General features: G+C 47.2%; 1 protein-coding gene across 1 annotated transcript; it reads right to left on the minus strand.

The window, feature by feature from the left end:
* Positions 1–909: 909 nt before the first annotated feature.
* On the minus strand, positions 910–12,457 carry GGT1 (gamma-glutamyltransferase 1). Its single transcript, XM_065646352.1, has 13 exons — positions 12,411–12,457; positions 10,516–10,683; positions 9,732–9,859; positions 9,406–9,495; positions 8,695–8,887; positions 7,355–7,512; positions 6,306–6,455; positions 5,686–5,822; positions 4,632–4,816; positions 3,705–3,832; positions 3,311–3,423; positions 2,135–2,248; positions 910–1,053 (listed from the first exon to the last, which is right to left on the minus strand). The coding sequence occupies exons 1-13, from the start codon at positions 12,455–12,457 to the stop codon at positions 910–912; spliced, it is 1,755 nt and encodes a 584-aa protein (XP_065502424.1).
* Between the last annotated feature and the right edge of the window lie 6,807 nt (positions 12,458–19,264).

Here is a 19,264-nt window from a genome sequence, read left to right on the forward strand (position 1 = left end):
GTTTCACCTCCTCAGCTCTGGTATTTCAGGCCTGCAGTATGACGTAGTATAAAGAAAACTAGAGAAAAACAAGCTTGTTTTAGCTATGTAACTGTTCTTTTCAATCATAGCTTCATCAAAGGAGTGAAGAAAGAAAAATCTCAGGAGAGCTTCTTTCATGCAGACTCACATAGTCCTACTTTTCACAGTAGCAACTGTGCAGGCGAGAAAAATATGTGACTCCATATTTATTTATTTCAGTTGTGCTCAGAGTTTTACAGGTAGCATCTTCCCTTTAGACCTTCTCAACAGAAATATAAAAAAGTTTGAAGCCACTTGCCCATTTACCCACTCATCTCCAATAACCAAGTGAAGTGAAAAGCAGAAACATCTTCTGTTAAGAGTGGTGAGTTTGTAAAGGCTTATCCCAGTCTAGAGCTGGGCTTCCTGTTATGGCACAGATCTATCAGTTTGTAACTTCGAAAACCCAGTCCCCAGAGTCCTGCAACCCCCATCTACTCAACAAGAAACAAATCTCATCTCTACCAGTGACAGGGACATTCCTTGTAGCTGATGCTGTGCAAGGGAAACACTTCCTGCAGCTTGGGTGAGCTGGACCTTTTCAGAAACTCTGGGTACCCAATCTGTCTTCACGAGCTGGACAGGAGGCAGGGAACAAACTCTTCAAGGCAGAACAGACTCTTCAAGTAAGTACTGCGCGTCCTGGGAGACGCGCCTGTCTTAGCAGACTGCTGTGGCATGAGGCACTTCGGTCATGGCTGTAGAAAACTGTCCCAGCTCTGTCAACAGAACCACAAGTAAATTTGTTCTCTTTCCTGTGAGAAGTCCCTGAGTTGCAGACCTAAAGGATCTTCCCCCTAAACACACCTCAGTGTCTCACTAGACACTGAAAAAAGGAGCTGAGCCACGTCAGTAGCCTGCAGGGAAGCCACCTTTCCGGGAATCAGAGGCTGCAGCCCATCCGTCATCTGTTCTGAGAATGGCCTGCACGACCGCACCGCCGCTCACCCGTGTGGTATCGTGTTTTCTCTTCTGTAGTTGTTCTTCTATACCCTGGAATGCAGAAGTGAATAAGGACAACAGGGAGAGAGAAACTGCACGCGTGCCGTAGTCTGCAACCTGCATCCTCCATGACTACCCAACTGTTCAGTGCCTGGTTTAGGTAGGTCTCCTAAAACTACACGCTGTTCCTCCTCTTCTCTTTGCTTTCTGGGATGTCCTGCTTTTGAAGAGCTGAAATTGAGAAGATGTGGCATTTGTGTCACTCAGTGTGGGCTTTTGATGCTATTCCTGGTCACAGAGCATTCTGCCTCAGATATTCATATACCAACAGCCAGAACTGGTGGATCCAGTTTGGGAACTGGGGAAAACACAGGACTTGTAGAGTGCAGAGCATCCTCCCTGGTACAGGCAGGTATCTCAGCTGTTACCTTAACAAGAAGCTTATTGAAGGAGGATCTTCTGCATAGTTTGATGAAAACTGCCTTATGCAGGAGCATTTTTGCTAATATAGAGACATGGGTTGAGATATGTACAAAGACCACATCTGTCTCAGTCCTCTGGGATGCATAATTCCTCAGGGTGAATGAAGCTGCCAGCTCAGACGAGTGGTAGGCAGAGCGAGGCAGATCCTGCCATCAGCTCTCAGACTGACAGTGCTGCACAGAGACCTTCACTGTGAAAACATTTTCAAGTTTGTTCTCAGGTCCCTCTGTGCATCCTCCCTCGCTAGCTCTGTGCCAGCGCTTTGGGACTCATCAGGAGATTGCACAATAGGTCAAGAGTTTCCTGAGAGTCACTGGATTTAGACTGCTGGATGGTTCAGGCCCTGATGGGGTTTGCTATTTGGTAAGTCCTTTGAGCCAAACAACATTGCAAGGAGGTACAGAACCTCAGTTTCAGATGTAGGTCATGCTTGAATGCACTAGACCTTAAACCCATATGACTGGGACTAAATGTACGCTTTGAACAGCTTATTGTGACCCAGTACTTGACCTGTGCCAGCTTTAATACTGCTCACCTAGGAATATTTGACAAAGCTTCATGATTTTCCACAGACGCATGCCTTCCCGACAATAGGAACCCAGCATCATACAAGAAACTCACGCGCACCCCAGACTCCAGCTAGACAAACCTCCTCTATTTGCTGCTCAAGCTCTGTGACATTGGGAAACAGCTGATCGTGAATTCTGGGCTCTTCCACTGCTTTCTTCACATCATAACCAAACCAGATGGAATTGATGATCGCCTATGAGAAGCAAAATGCCTTAATGTTAGTTACTTGCCTTCAAAGAGGCCTGACCCTTGTAGCAAAATAAGCAGAGATATCTGAAGGATGTTCACCAGAGTGCATAAAAGCAGTAATTCCTGGTTCCTGCTGCTTTCACCTGTCCCTCTCTTGGCAAAGCAAAACACAGGTACGCTGCAACAAGTCATCTTGTGTATGCTGAGGAGGATTCCCACATAAAGAAGCCTTGAGTTACTAAATTTAACATAATAAAAGGATCAGATCCTCAAACTATTTTTGATTTATGCCACTATGATTAAGCTAGCACTGGCACAGCAGTTACCTCAGCAAAAACATAGCTACGCCTTCCTACGACCGTGCAACCGGTTTCCTTAAGTTCGGCTCATCTTTACATGCTTGAATTGCAGGTTGGAGCTGCTGGCAAGTGAAAAGACCCTCAGGATCAAGGGCTTAGAAAGCTGCTTGTAGCGGTTTTTATAGAGGTTTCTCCTCTGCCTCAGCCAGAAAGCAACATCCAGCCTGCTGCTCCGACCTGCCACGAGTGCTGGCACAGGAGGCAGCTTTCTCCTGCAGTCACTTTTGGTCTGTCTGGGCACTTGAGCAGCTGCCACAGCAGTCCACGGAGAGCCTGATGCCGCACCTCACCTAAGTTCTTATTTAGCCTCTCTGTGTGACTTTCATCCAAAGCTTAGGACGGTGGATGGGAACGGCTCTAAACTAGATAAAGAGACTAGTTCACGGAGATCCGGAGAACAGAAGTCAAAGCTAAACCGGTCACAAATCACCACAAGTGGTAAGAACAACTTGCCAAAGGAAAAGACCTGGAATCACCGAAGGAAGTAATTTAATAAGAGACCCTTTGTAGCTCTGGCAGGAGTTGGCATTGGAGGTGTGGCCCTCAGGAGTCCGGGCAAGAACCTCTCAGGCCCCCGGCCCACAGCACAGAGCCACAGCCACGGTCACGTCACAGGCAGAGGCTCGAGCCCCTTGCCCCCAACACTGCCTCGCCCCCACCTTGTTTTGCCTCGGCCTTGTCCCCAGTTTGCCCATATCATCACATACCAGTGCTGTTGCTGTGGTTATTTTTGTTCCTCCAGAAGCACCAACCACCATCCTGACCTTCTTTGTTTTATCCACCAAGATGGAGGGGCACATAGAAGACATCGGCTGTTTACCTGTTGGGGACACGGATGCAACAGAGGTTCAGCTTTCCACCTGCAGACTGCAAACTACCAGCTCCTGTTCCGTGTCTAAACCCAGAGCCTCCGTATCCACCTTCCTGACTAAGCTCATGTGTCTTGGTCAGTCCCTGGGGATCCCACTGTCCCTGTCCCCTGGAAAAAGCCTCAGATCTGTGCCTGATCACAGATGTGCTGCAGCCCACCTTGCAGACACCACAGCATTAGCATGCAAGATATAGCCAAAAGTCTGAGCCAGGAAGGTAGTTTACAGCTACCTGGTGCTATGAAATTTGCTGGAGAAGGAGGGATCCCAAATCCATTGATTATGTAAGGCGAGCTGAAGTCATCCATCTCATCATTAAATATGATTCCGCTCACGTTGGATCGCACATCAGAGCCAAAGCTAGACAAAACAAGTTGATGCAGACATGTCAAAACCAGAGCAAACCCAGGAAGAGGTTCATGCAAATTACTGCAGTGTGAAACCTGGGATTTGATTCGAGCAAATCTCCCCTCTCTCCTGTTGTAAAGGACATTCTGTCACTCCTTGTGGGAAGGAAGTAGTTTATACCATGAATACACACATACACAAAGAGGAAAAGAAGCCCAGAGCCCTGCTCTGCAGCTCCCCTGCAAGGGCCCCAAGGGGAGAAACAGCACAACAGTGAAGTACAAACAATTCCCCTCCCAGCTGGGCAGCGCTGCGCTCCATTTAGAGGCAGCAGAGCTCAAAGACGGGCACATTGAGGAACGATTGGGGTTTTGCTTAGATGTGTCAAAGCTGGAGACATTTTCTACCGACAAAAAAGAACCTTCACCTCCTAGCTTCAGGCCATGCATACAGAACACAGCTCTTCCTGACAGCACTTCCAGGCCAGCTGTATTAGCTCAAATTCCTTCCAGATGCCTGGGAAATCAGAGCCGGCAGCGATACCAGTGCTTATGAGAAGATCCAGATGCAGTGAATGTTTTCTTGGTGGGTGAACCCAATGTGAGAGGGGACACATTTTGTGCTCTGACCCAGCCACACAGGCCTCAACGTTAAGAACTGACCTGCAAGCTCAGCAGAAGTGCCCATCATCGGTGCTACCCATCGCTACCCCGCCAGAGAGGTGACAGTTCAGTGACGTTTTATACCAGCCACAGAACCACCACTAGGAAGATGGCAAAGGCCCACATGGAAGTAATGTCTGAGCTCATACTATTGGTTGATGGTGCTGGTGGCGGACACAGCACTGCCATCATCAGCCACAATGGAGAGGTGGGATGTACCGGCATTATCTCCAGTGTAATATACTGGCTCATAGTAGTCAACGGGATGGGAGGTGTTTGTGATTTTCCTCCGGAGACTATCCGCAAAGAACTCCGACGTCATGTTCCCGATTGCCTGTCAGAGAAATCCAGTGCAGTTACTCAGCAGATTAAGTTTAAGAGGCGTGTAGTTATGAGGCTGATATCCAATACTTCAGACCACGGAAGAGTGGCAAATCCCAGCAGGGAGGCTATTGCTTTCCAGCAGGGGCTTTCCTCCTTCTTGAAAGTTGGACATTGTACCGAAGAGCATTTTAAGCAGTCACAGCAGCAGCTGTTACAATGCACCCCTTTGTGTGGGAAGTCAATCAGCATCCATTACTGTACATCTATGGAAAGCTGTCCTCAACACTGCTGTAAGGTGCAGGCAAGCAGCGTTACACTTGCTTCAGGGATGAGAGGAAAGGGATGGGGCTGGGAGGACTAGGCCAAGGCAAGCTCTGATCATTGCTCTGTAAGTTGCGAATTTGTCTCCACCAAGCCAAGCCAGGCTCAGATCCTGCTGCTTTTGCAGACTCATAGAAATAAAAGCACAAAGTGCGAAGTTGGGAAAAGGAGGATTCCTGCCTTACCCCTTCCCATCTTAAGTCCCTTTACTATAGGTAGGACTGTGGTCAGAGAGCTACAGGGATGCTGGGAATGTCACCTAAAAAATAAGGCTTCAAACACTATGAAAACAAGGAGGGTTAGCTCTAAATATACTCAAACACTCCTGGTGATTTGAGGATTCTGCTTTTCCTTACAGTAGGAAGGTTTCCTCCATTTATATCCCTCACAGCTCAGTCATGAGTCACAAAGGACTTTACGTTTTGATCAGAGATATTTCAGTGCCTGTCAATAGCAGGTGGTACAGAGCATCCCTGACAAAGTTTAGTCACTCGAAAACTTTAAGCTATGTTCCATTCAACCTTGGTGTTGCGGAAATAAAAGGCTTTTGTCAGGTACCTCTGTAATGTTGACAAATTTTGGATCTCCCAGTAAAGTCCTCTTGGCGTAGGCAAAGCGAAATGCCTCCACGATGCGGTGGTAAGTCAAACCTTTCTCCTCCATGGTTTTGATGCTGTCAGCAGAGAAATTATATCCTGGCAACAGAAGACAAATGATTGTGAACACAAAGGAAAGTACCTGGTCAATGGACTGCTAATAAACCTGTGTCAAATGGTGTGATCTTGAAACCCAGTTTCTGTAGAGATGCAGCCTCTGGACTGTCCCAATCTCCACATGGACAGGAGCTCTGGTAGTTTTGAGCACTGTGGGAGTCATCAGCAGGGTTTCTAAAGAAGCCTCAAGTACAAATCAGTTTCCACCCAGGCAAGTACCAGGGAAGTGCCCCAACTGGGAGCATATTTTTCCTCTCACACCTGTATTTCAAGTAGGAAGGTGACACCCCTAAGTTTGCAGCAGAAGAGGAATGTTTCTGCATCTCTGATCCCTCCTGGGGTCTCAGACTTCTCCCCTGCTGGAGTGCTCTTAAGGGAGGCCCAGCTCCCAGGACAAACAAGGCGCTGTCTTTGCAGCTCTGCCAGCTCCTGCTGCTCATCAGGCACCACTCAGGGCCCTCTCACCTTTCAGGATGTTCAAAATGAGGGCGAGCACTGGGCCGCTCAGGGGGGCACTAGGTGTGTAGAGGGTAAACTCCCCAAGCGTGAGCTGTATGGGGTCTTCGATCACGGTTGCGTTGTAGTCCCGCAGGTCATCCAAAGTGACGATGCCCCCTGGAAAAAGAGAAGGAAACTATAGATGTGGGTATGTGTGATCTCTGGTGGGAAGAAGCGGTAATAGGCCATCACCATGCATCACAGCAAAAACCGGAGGGAACACAGACAAAGCCTAAAAGTTGCGAGGTAAAGAGAGCAAAGATGGGTGCACAGGAGATGAATTTATTCCTTGACAGATCCAGCTGAGGCTCAGATAGCCTAAGCTTGAAATTGGGCTGATTGGGCTTGAAATTGGGCAGCCAGAAATCTGGTGATCCATCTTTTTTACAAAGGTCACCAGCCATGTCAGGTAACAAAACGTCCTTAAGAGTCCTGCTTACAGGAGGAAGATGCAGCTTTTGGGTGCAGATGCTTTGTGCTACCCCACAAACAGAATAATTCGTATGTTCCATTGCCTTTCTTATCAGAAAGGCGAAGATAGTAAAATAAAAATAAAATAAATAAATAAACAAAGGCAGTAAATTACTTAGTCACAGGAGGCTGGCTGAAGCTAGCCAGTGCTAGCTGGTCAGGACAGGATACTACCCCCATCTAGTGGCACCGAAAGATTAAACAAGCTCAGCGTTTACAGGACCACGTATGTTACTGCTCTAGGCAGAAACTTGTGGGATTCAGGCTCTGTAACAGCGTGTATCTGCTCAGCTCTATCCAGAAACACAGAGACTTGATAGACAGAAATGCACAGTATTTACTGTCCATTTCTGACTGAGTTTCATCCACTAAAGCGCTAACGGCTTCTCTTGGGTGCCCTGTTGACACGGATCTCAGAGGCGGCATTTCAGGCAGCAGGCTGGACCCGCTTCCAAGACTTCTGCAGGTCACCGGCTCCTCCCCGGATGCTGAGCCACAGCAGTCAGGTCACTCACGCTGTTTTGGACAGATGTCCTGTTTCTCACCTACACTGTGGATGTCCTCGATGATCTGTTTTGCCAGGCTTCCTGTGTAAAACGCATCTGCTCCTTCACTGGCTATAGTCTCATATGTGTTGGCTAGTTTAGGCATCTTGACGATATCGCCCTCATGCAGAATTTTCCCTCCTCTGCAGAACACTTCGCTAACAGAGAAACGAGATTGACAAGATCAGATCTGAGAGACAAGTTCAAAACTCTGTGTACCTGTACCAGCTGACACAATATTTGAGTGTTCATGCTAGAGGCTTCTTGGGGAGAAGAGAAACTGCCTGAGCCCCAGGGGTCCTGATGTCTTGCACTGGGACATAGAAGTGAACAGTGGTTTCTGACCTGGGATTCCACATCGCTCAGAGTTTGCTCAGTGAAGCCTTCAGGAGGAAGTCTCAATCTTTTTCACCAAGGCAGGCCACCCTCCCTACCTGCCCAAGGGGCCAACAACTGCCTCAGGATGCCCAGGAGGGGCCATCGTCCTGGACCTCAGGCAGTTCAGAGCACAGACTATGAAGCTATGAGGCTCACAGCTTCCAGTGAGTCCAGGAGAAAGCGTTTAAGTCCTGTTTGTCAGAGCACTTTGAGGTAGATAGTTTCCTCTCTAGCTCCCTCGTCACAGATCATGAATGTGCTGCCATGGACCTGCCAAATGGAAGTACAGGAGACAGGCCCAGGTTGTACATCCCAATTGGATTGGAAACCAACCTGCAGCTGTCAGAGATTTTGAGGGAAAGAGAGGATTAAGCATGATCTCCAGTAAGGCTGGGCACAGACACCAAGGGTTGGACTGTAAGAGGAAGTGGAAGAGCATTTAAAGCCCCCTTCATTTTCATAGCTATTGCCCAGAGTGGATGGTCAGAGGCACTGCTTGAGGAAGGCTGACCACAGAGTAAGAGATGACCCAAATTCCCACTGCCTGACAGCAAATGAGGTGTTCAAGGAGACTCTGCAATTGCCCCCAATGCAGGTCAGATTAACTTAGTGCACTAAGAACATGAGGAAAAGCTGGGGATTCAGAAAATACATCGCCATCTGACAGGTTTATCCCAGCATGTACTCTAATTCCACCTTTACTCAGACAAATGAACTCTGAGAGCAGAATTTATTTCCATTTAAAGGTCAGGACTGAACATTCCTAATATTTGCCATGTGATTTAGCACCTTCAGGTGTACCAGCAGGTACAGTGAGTATGGTCAGTGGAGGGGAGGCACACTCCTCACAGACACTACATTACACAAGCACAGAGACTCCTCAGCTAGGATGCAGTCACCCCAAATTTCTCTGCACAGAACAGCAACTGCTTTACCTGCCACAGCGAGACTGCTCTACCTACCACAATGAGGGATTGCTTTCAATTGACTCCTCTCTTGATTTGATGGCTGCTGCAAGTCCTTTCCCAAGAGGGAATCCTTCTCTTGCCAACTTGATACTGGGTAGAAACAAGTCTTTCCATGCCAGTTTGCCATGACGTTTGTGAGCCAGTTCATACCCACGGATTTCTCCTGGAACAGCAATGGACAGTCCTCCTGGAGCAGATAAAGAATGTATTAGTCTTCCACAGCAAGAAAAGAAAGCGATTAGTGGACTAGGAGCTAGAGCAGCCTTCTCTATCAGCCCTGTTTTTAGGCAGATATTATGTATACTATGACCAGCTCAGCTTAGGCATACAATACTAACAGAATTATTTGACCTCACATTTCTGCATATATATTCTGGACTGTTGAAACACGTCTGTCCTCTTGCTGGTAACTCAGGTTTTTGGGTCATTTCTCCTCAGTTGGCTCTGTATCAGAGAAAAGCTGCTCAGAACATGGAAGCTATCATAGCTGCCTGCAGCTTCCAGTCCTTCAGAGGAGAACACTTTACAGTAAGAGGACACAGTCTGTGCTTGCAGGTTGTGTAAAGTAGAGGACATTTCTAGGTGAGAAATCCTGTAGATATGCAAGAACCTAAGCAAAAGAAGGTCTTAATTCAGACATGTCAGTAGCAGGTAATGTTGGAGCTATGCAGTTCCCCCTAACCAACAAAACAACCTTTGCCATACCTTTCAGAGAGAGCTGTGTGTTGTTCCCAAACATGTCCTCTGATGCTCTTTTTGGAGCCACCTCTCTTGCATTAATGATTTCCACTTTTCCTTTAATGACAGAGCAAGGAAGATGATGTTTAGCTCTGGACCTAACACACAGGTATGGTCTCTGCTGAAGAAGTCTGATCAATGCAAGCCTGTTTCTTGACAATTATTTTGAGGACAGCCTGTTCCCCCAGAAGCTGTGGGAATCAGTCTCTTATCTTTGCTCAGGTAGGATAAATCACCTGCTTTAGATAAGTAGTTCTCTAACTGTCCCAGATGTGTATGGCCTTGTCCCTTACCTGTGCTGCTGTAGATGGTAAAGAAGAGGCCCCCTCCAATGCCCATGCTGTGAGCATTCATGAGTCCTACACAAAGCAGAGCTGCAATCGCGGCATCCACTGCTGATCCTCCTTGCTGAAGGATGTCCCTGTGCAGCAGAAGAGAAGGCATCATATGGTGACATGTTACCGTGTCTCAGCTACCTGTCAGCAGTGGAGTCATCTCATTGGAGCAGCTATAACAGATTCTCTAATGTACATATGTCCACACTCAGTCTATAGGTTCCTCAGGAACAGAAGTTTTGAGCCCGTGTCACCTTAGAGAGCAGATCCTAACGATCTAGGTGCAGACCACACCAGCCCTCATTAGACACACATCCAAACTACCTTGAAAACACCGAGATGTGTCAAAGTATGCTTGGGGACAGACATCCCAGACACATTCATTACACATGAGAAATGACAACTCCCTGAGGAGCCTGAAATCTGCAGCACTTGCATCTACAACTGGGAAAGAGCTTAATAAATGGTTTTTAAAAGGACCTTGAAAAGCATCTCTCGTTCTCCTCGTTCATGCATCTAGGGAATCTTTGCCTGCTATGTTGTCTTTGAGCAACTGCAGGACCGTTGGTGAGGCATGCTAAAAGCTCAAGTTTTATTATGGCCTCCTCTTTCTACAGTGAGGTTAGAGATCATTTGTGCTGGGCAACTGCCAGGCTTGCACCTGGATATCAGGGAAACAACAGTTTTGCCTTGCAGAAGAACTGTCAGAGATAACAAGAGTCGTGGCACAGTCAGCAGGTACCTCCCAATTATTGAGCACTGCCCCGCATCTGTAGCCACAGCTGCCCTCTGATAAATGTGTGTGTCCTCCAAGCCAGCGCGCAGCCCAAAGAAGAGAGCCAGGAACAAGACGAGCCCCAGCAGGGCTGCGGTCAGCACTCCGGTCACCACATAGCACTGCTTCATCTTCCTGTGGAAAGAAAAAGGATCATTAGCTTTGCTGCTTCTGGGGGACATGGGAACTAGGGAGCAGATGATCAGGCACAAGAGCAGCCTTTTCTTCTACCTTCTTTCATATCCACTGTTTTCCCCTCTACCTCCGGCAGATGACAGCTCTGCCTATGGCAGGGCAGTTTGGGAAGGAGTGGCCGGGGAAGGTGTGAGCCCAGTTCTGGCCTTAACAGTTACAGAGTGATGTTCTGCTTTGAAGTGAAATAGAATATCAAGAGGGGAGGGGATGTTCAAGATATCCTGTACCATTTCCTTTCAGTGGTGACAGGACAACCGATTGCTCTTTGTGACTTTACGGTCTGAGGATTTTAGATGCTCAGCAGGCATTTAAGTTACTGCTCTGCTTAGGAGGACAGGGGCCAATGTCAGATTGGATTTTACCTATTTCCCAAATCAAGTCAGCAATACCAATCAGAGACTTCATACCAGATTCCCCCTCCAACACACGCTGGCAGGCCCTTCACCTCCTTTGTAACGTGATGGAGTCGAGGACCGCATCCTGCCCACACCCTGAAGGCGGGCAGGTGAGCAGCCATTTGTGTCGACCTCTTCTTCCTTACGTCACAGCCGCGTGGTGAGGCTGGATATATTAATCCTTCCCATCTTTTCAGCCCTTGCTTTTTATCAGGTTTCCATGAGTTCTGAGCTGTGGGCAGTGAGCAGCTCCTCCTCCCCTGAACCTCTCACAGAGGGGGTCTCCCAAATTTCCTCACTCAGATTCATATCAAGACCTTTTCTGTGGGCACCGCTGGTGCCATTTCTTTATGCCTCTGCTATATCTGTGCAGAACAACCATTCTAACAACTCCAAAGCTTTTACCAACTTCCCCTTTACCCATTACTGTCATCCTGTTTGCAGAGCGATCTACTTCACTGAGCACCCCAGGCACTCCTGGGAGCCTTTTGATAAGAGCTCTGAAATGTTACAGTACCAGCAATGAAAAGGACCCAAACCATCACTTGAGTGAGAACCTGTCTTATAGCAGGTAGGTAACCTCATACACCAAAAAAGCCGCAGATGAGAAAGGAAGTCCAAGGAGCAGAACATAATTGATATTATTCATGACTCACATCATCCTCACAGAGGAAAAATTCAGAGGTTTAACTTCGTATAATCTGCTTTTAAATAACCTGTCTGTGAAGGAGTCTCTGTCCAGAAGGTTGTCAATGACCAGCGCAAAACACATCTTAGTCACTAGTGAGCAACTTTGGCCAAAGCTGTTTGGCACACCCCAGGGCGAGCACAGCACACGCTCCTGTTCAGGGCCCTTGGCCAGAGCACCTTTCCAATCAACCTGCCACTTTCAGAGGGTGATGGCCAGTGCTCATGTCTCCATGTTTCCCAGTCCTGCACATAGATGCTCTTGGGGTGCACAGGGTTACAGGTCACCTGTGACCAAGCACCAGGACACTGAGGAGCTCTCCAGTGAGCGTATTCCAGACATACACCAGTATTAGTCGAGAGCTACTGGGGAGATGGAGAGTCACTGCCACCATATTGGGACTGACAGTTCATGAAACACAGCTTGAATAGCTACTCTTTGACCTTTCCCATTATAGGATTGTTCCAGCAAAAAAAAGACTTAAATTCATCATATTGCCTTCAGGGACCAACTTCCCCGTGTAGTGCAGGGTTAGGTTTTCACCACGACCACTGTGCTTGCGCAAAAGCCAAGATGCCCTTTACCTTACCCAAGCATCTGCCATCCTCAGAGACAAGCCAATCCCCGGCATTGCGAGTGAAGAGTGGATCCACCAGCCCCATCCTCCATGGATGTTCAACAGCCCAAAGCAGAGCAAACTCCGGCAGTCAGAGCAGCGCTCGCTGCCTTGCAGCAGCAGCAGGATTAGGGAGCAGTGCGTGCGCCAGCACTGAGCTAACTAGAGGAAAAAGGCCAGGCCAGCCAAAGCAAAACTCTTCTCAGAAGGAGGAGAATAGCAAGCACTGCCCCCTCCACCTCACTTCACCCCCCTGTTATTTAAATTAGAAGATATATATTTGCTATCCAAGCCCTGTATATGTGAGTCTCAGTCTGAGTGCTGAAGATGTCCATTTCCAAGTAAAGCAGCTCAAACCAGGGTGTAAATCTACTCTATGTGCTGTTCTGTAAACAAATGTCAACCGAGGGCAGTAAAAGGTAAATGGATGAAACGTCTTTCCAGGTTCTAGAACTTGATTTACACCCAACTACTTTTAAAAGAGACCAGTGGCGTGTTTGCAGAGCAATGACTGTGCAGGGAAACAGAGAAGCCATTATGTTCCCGACAATAGCTCACACACAGCCTCAGAGTTTAAAGACAGTTTTGCTGGCAGAGAGAGTTCAGCTTCAGCACTGGCAGTCTCCTCCAGGCTTCACAAGAAATGCCATGGCATCTTTTATCTGCGGCCCAGCTAGGCAGAAGGTACTTTGTTTTATCTGAAGGCTGCTCTATGCTGGGCTGTCCCCCAAGCCTGGGGTGACTCAAGCCCCATGGGTGGTACATTAACCCATCGGCTCCTGGCTGGGGCTGTGCAGTTCTCCTGCACAACTGCTTGCCTCGCTGCTGGGCTCCTGGAAAGATTTAACACCTTGTCAGGCAAGTTATTCTGAGAGCAGGACAGGAGAAGGGGAAACCTCAGATGGTACCTCTGCTCTCATCTTTCACCTCCTCTCTGGATTCAGATGACACTCGTGAGCATCTCCTAGACCCATAAGAGCTCCACACTGGGTGCCCAGTGCATGCACAGAGCTTGAAAGGGGCCCTCCAGCCCATTTCATATGCCTCAGGTGCAGCTCCTGACCCGCAGCCAGCCCCTGGGGCGAGGATCAGACACGCACCCCTGGGAGCAGGAACCAGCGCGCAGTCTGCAGTGGAGAAGAGACACCGATTGCTGGGCACCGCTCCTGCACTGCGCTGTGGTACCACGTTGCCCTCTGGGCTGGGACTCTGGGACCCAAGTGGGGCCACAAAAAGGGAATGTTCTTAATAAAAGCGCATCTGTGCAATCTGTCAGATTGATCCTGCTAAGGAAGCTGCAGACATATGAGCTAAAGAATTGCAGCTTTCTCTTCTGCAACAGTACAGAGAGCAAACTCAGCTGAGAATAATCCTCTCCATCTTAACTGCCAGCTCAACTCCCACAACCTATTTCAGGCCTGACCCCAGAGGGTCCCTTGCATGGTCCTTACCGCCTTCCAAACTGTGTCACAGCACCAAGCCGAACAGGCGCTCGGTTTGCCGTGCAGCAATCGGGTGATGGATCAGGAGCCTGCAGACATCCACGCTCTAACCCACCTCACCGTGCTTGCCCAGTGTCCTGGGCAGGCGCATTGCAGGAACAGCTGAGTTTTTGCACCGACAGACTTTTTGAGTCTCGGCTCTGAAGTCGAGTCCCTGCTATGATTTATTGCGGGGAGTGGAGCAGCTGCTGTGGGCTGCCACCTGAGCTGGCTCCCCAGCTATTGTCTGCCTAGGCTGGCTTCAACTTTCAGATCTCTGCCAAATCCAGCTGTTTGGAGCCTTGGCCAGCAGTTCAGTCACACAGCGCTGCTTGGCAGCAGCAGTAGGTCTCCAGGAGAGAGGGGCTATAAAACCATTAAAAGCAACATGATTATTTCTCTCTGCTATAATGGTCCAACAGCCAGTCCTAGCCACGGAATTTAAAATGTAGGCTGATAGTTTGTCTTAATTTATATTGGGAGATGGGGAGGACCAGCAAGTAGCAGAGTTACACTTATACGAGCAACCCCATTGAGCTGTATTTGGATGTATCACAACATCCACAACATTTTTTTAAATATGACATTGTTTTTTGAATTAAAAGAACCCCAGTGCAACAGGCAGGGAATACAGGGTCTGACATCTCTGCCAAGAGAGCTGGAGCACGCTGGAGAGATGAGGAACCTGCCATGGTCAGGGAAAGCACCAGGAGAACTGAAAGAGGAGAAAGATGAGATGTACCAGCCAGAAGGCAGGGGAGAGAGAAGAGAGGGATACCAGAGGATGACAAAGGAGTCCAGGTATGGCCAGGCACTGCCTTGTTCCTGCATGAAGTAATGAAGAAAGCATTCACTGACAACACCTGAAACTTTAACCAAACAGGCTTTAAACCCATCTTGCAACAGCCGCAAACCTCAGCGCCCGCTCCTAAGAGGTCCTGGTACTTCCACCCCCAGCCCAGCAGCAATACTTGACCATCAGCTTTGAAACACCCATCCTTACTTTCCCCAGGCAGCACATGTTATGCAAGGATGGACTGGACATCTTGAATCTTGTCACAGCACATAGGCTAAGCTCTTCTGATAAAACACAAACTCTAATCCATATCAATAACATTGCCATATTTAAATAATTAATAATAAGCAACTGAAATCATGTTTTCACACTCTACTGTTGTGTATACTGAACTGTCAGTGACTTTTCAGTGAAAAGGGACATAAAGTGAAGAGCTGCAAGATTACCACAGGGTCCCCAGGAGTATAAGCCAACAGAGGCCTCAAAAGAGCAGAATGGGGTTGCTAGCAGCTGGGGCTGCTCACACAAACGTCCCATTACTGATCCAGCATTGTGTGACAACCTAATGAGGGCGCCTGCAATTGATCACACAGGTGTATATAAGACTTGTGCTGACACCGTGCTTCGGGATCAGGTCTGCAGAATCGATCGGTCTGACCTCCTGTCTGGCTACAGGTGCACGTACTGTTTGACAGGACAGGCTACTTATTCACAAGGGCTGTTCCTCCCAGATGCAGGTTAAAAGCTTTCAGCATCCTCTTCGTTAAGCCTGGCATTGAAGGCTCATGTGCATACAGATCAATTTTAGGGAGAAAGGCCTCCGCAGACATCAGTGGTCCCTACTTATTGCTGTGATGTCGAGCCAGAGATAACTGACACCGAACAGAGCCGAGCAAAAAGTCCCTGAATAAAGCAGGCTGTTCCAGCTGGCTTTCAGGTATGCTGCTCACAAAGACAGCTATTGTAATCAAGATTTGAAACTCCTCCACAAGCATTAGGTTTTCTGAAGCCTAATGGCATGTAGTATTCTGTCCACTGTAAACTCCAAGTTCACTGAGAGACAATAATTTCCTCTTGAAGCAACCTTTTTCCCCAAAAATGCTTTCGTGTTTCCTGCATAAATTTTAGCATGAAATCCAACTTTTTTTTTTTTAAATTTAAGACACTTCAGCATAAACTATGCAGTTAGAAAAGGCAGAAAGGTGGAATAAATGCAGAATACCCCATTTCACATAGTTTTCACAGTTTCTCTAGCTGTAAACCTCCCAGAAATCCAGAACTGGCAAACCACCTCAAAAATGCAAGTTATTAAAATAAAGTTTTATAAAGTCATTCAGAACATCACTGTTACATTCACACCCGATTTAAAATCAAAATGCTTCATTAAAATACTTCTATTCTCCCAACTGTTGTGAGATATGTTTTCAGATGTTCTTCTGCCATTAAAATAGAAGTTGTTTATTAGACCTGAGCTTATTCAGACTGGTTAGTCAGGTCCTATCACACTCTTTTGGCAAGCTTTCATCCGATACAGTAAAAAAAGTCACACTGTCCCACATTCTGTTGAATAAGAAATCCCACGTAGCACTTCCAGGCTGAGGGAAGTGGCTTAATGAAGGTAATTTCTAATTCCCCCTTACCTCTTGAGAGTATCTGCAAGTCCGTCCTGTCTTTCTGCTCAGATCTTTATGTACTGGTATCCTTTGAATATCCTTTCTCAAACAGCAAACCGCTTTCTAGGGACCATGCATCCTTGTAGCAGTAACCACCATCTTCCCATAAAAGCTCTCTGAAGTGTACCATACTATTTGATATTTGTACTGCTCTGCTCATGGAGATTAACCCATTGAAACTCATTATGCTTGAATTCACCAGAGGAATGCATAAGTAATCATTGACTGGGTGAAGAGTCAAGAGCCCACACCTTTTAAAATGCATATTTTGGCTTCCACAAAGGTTGCGTGTCACCAGCAGAATCGTTCTTTGATTCAGTTGCTACCTGGTGCAAATGTGAGTGTTCCCACACCTCATTGCTGGCTCTTAAGTTCTGATCACATAACTGAGAATATATGTGGTCACCTTAAGTAGAAGTGCTCCCATCTCCATGTGGTCCTGTACCCTGCCACCCCTCTTGCCTAACCAACTGGTACCCTTATTGTTCAAAATGAAACTGGGTTTTAAGCATGCCTGTACCTTGCAGCTAAACCCAGACACCCTGACAGATTCAGCTGTGATTATATTTGGTGGGAATAACCTCTCTGCCAAGTGTGAGTGACTGCATGCAATGCAAGGGCACCTGATCAGCTCACGTATCGTCTGTTCTTCAGCAATCACAGCTACATGCTACCTTAAATTGTCATTGGTTTTAGTTCAGATTAATACTCCAGCGGCAACGAGTAGATGCAACGCCTGTTCTGCCACCCCTGCTCCCGTGGCAGCGCCCTCCTGCAGGAAGGATGCCAGGGCAGGAAGGTAGGGATGAAGAAACCCACCCTCCATCACTAAACCTCACTGAGGCTTTTAAGCAGCAATTCTACATCATGTCTGCTTGCACCAAGTCTAGAAGTACAGTTGCAGCTCAAAGGTTGCAGCTCGCCTGCCATTGAGCAGTGTAGCATAAACCCCCCCCAGATTCAAGGTGATGAGTTGCATGAAGTGTCTTTGGACTCTAAGGACTCGCCTGCTAAAGCTTATGCCACTGCTGCTGCCCATGGCTTGCTAGAAACCTCAGACCCAGCTTTGAACACAAGAGCTAATGCCCACCCAGAACGCAGCACAGGCGAATCGCAGCTTGCCTGAAACTTGAGCACAGCGAGGACTCAAGCCCACATGTCCTAAGCCTGGTTTTTAGCCAGCAGGCTGTCCTGCAAGTGCAGAATGAAACAAAGGCTGCCTAAATGCCAGTCAGCACTGCTAGATGCTAACTTTTGACCTACTAGGATCAGTCAAGTGGTTAATATCTCAATTCCAAACCTGCCCAGTCCCTCTGCCCCACTCCAACCTTTGACACACTGGATATTTATTACTTCAGAAGGGTGGTACCTATATCACAACGACTCAGCAATAAAGTTTGACCTAGCTCCAAGACTAAAGGCTTTGGGGAACACAAGCCATGATTCCTCTGCTTAAAACTACATCTTTTCTGTAATGGCACCAAAATGGAGTTCTGTTTAACATTTGCATTTGGTAAAATCAGCATTATAAAACATGAGCATTCCAGTCTTGAGATATCTGGAAAGAATTTCGCATGTGCCCATCTTTCAAAGACGACTTTCAAACACCTGTTTCAAGACATTGCATCAAGAGGCCAGGTCGCTTCCATTATATTGCTATTGTCTGAGAGATCTTGAGCAAAAATGGAAGCTTTCTGGAAAGTAGGTACTGGCACAGGAAATGTTCTGAAGACTCAGAAGGATTTGATGTATTTACTGTTTCTACTGGCCAGTCTAATGCACACATTCAGAGCCCAGGCCACGTTCAGTGAGTAACACATACAATCTAATTTATTGATGTGAGACCCATGATGCTCCACAGAAAAGGATTGTGACAGGAGCTGTTCCAAAACAACTATCCTCTGAAGGGGCAGACAGTGTGGAAAGATATCTGTCCTCTGCCTCAAATAAACTGAACCGCACTTCCAGCCTGTCATACCTTTAATATTAAATGATTAATATTTTATAGGGGAATTCAAGGTGCAATCTGAACTGAACCCTTTTCTTAATTTACTAACATCATAGGTGTAACAGTATCAGGTTTTATGCTTAAAGGCAACTTCAGAGCTATAAAACTATGTCCCTGAAGCAGGTCAAAGTCAGAAAAGTGTCTCCCTGTCTCCACGTTTGTCTCAGAGGGTACAAAGGCTGCTATCTGTAAGAAACCTCTCCTCTAAATTGTTATCATCCAGCTGTTACTTTTAACCCCCACTACTGAAAGGCAAGTTTTAGAACAGTGAGCCACCAAAATTAAGCACATTCCTATGTCCAATTCCAAGGGCAATGCACTCTCATCTGCAGCATGTTCTTACCAGCGCAGAACTGGAACAAGTTGGATACTCCTCAGCAAGTTACTCTTTCACTTATGCACAAGTAGAGTTGAAGATGGGGTCAGAGAAAGTTATGAAACCTGAAGTTAGTGTCTCTGGTTCTGATAGGAGAATACCGTGCTGTGCACAGGTTGCACTATGCACAACCACCTCATTTCAGTTCTACGTAGACTTAGGGAACTGTCAAGTATCTCTGTCCAGGCACTGATCTAATAGCTTCTCCTGTTATAACTCAGTTTTGAATGTTTCACACAGCCAAGCCACACCTCAAACAGAAATACATGGTTAACGCAGGTGCATTGCTGCCTTGTTAATCTCAACCCATTACAAAAAAAAGAAAAAAGTACCTCCTGCAGGGCTTGCCACCTCTTTCCATTTGTGATGTTCATGGCATGGTCATCTTTAACATTCCCCAAAAATTAGCATGTAGTATTACATTGAAACATGAGCAATGGAGTGAAATTTCAGTTAGTCCCTTCTGCTAAAGGATTGCATCCATCATC

Source organism: Caloenas nicobarica, chromosome 16 (genome assembly GCF_036013445.1).
Source record: "Caloenas nicobarica isolate bCalNic1 chromosome 16, bCalNic1.hap1, whole genome shotgun sequence".
Taxonomy (NCBI): Eukaryota; Metazoa; Chordata; class Aves; order Columbiformes; family Columbidae; genus Caloenas; species Caloenas nicobarica.

Bases quoted from the DNA above. Each gene is read 5' to 3' on its own strand.
- GGT1 (XM_065646352.1), bottom strand. From the start codon at position 12,457: ATGCCGGGGATTGGCTTGTCTCTGAGGATGGCAGATGCTTGGGTAAG. The intron at 4,817-5,685 runs GTACCTGACAAA...TTTCTCTGACAG, and splicing joins AATTTGTCAACATTACAGAG to GCAATCGGGAACATGACGTC. The intron at 3,833-4,631 runs GTATGAGCTCAG...TGTTTTGTCTAG, and splicing joins ACCAGCACCATCAACCAATA to CTTTGGCTCTGATGTGCGAT.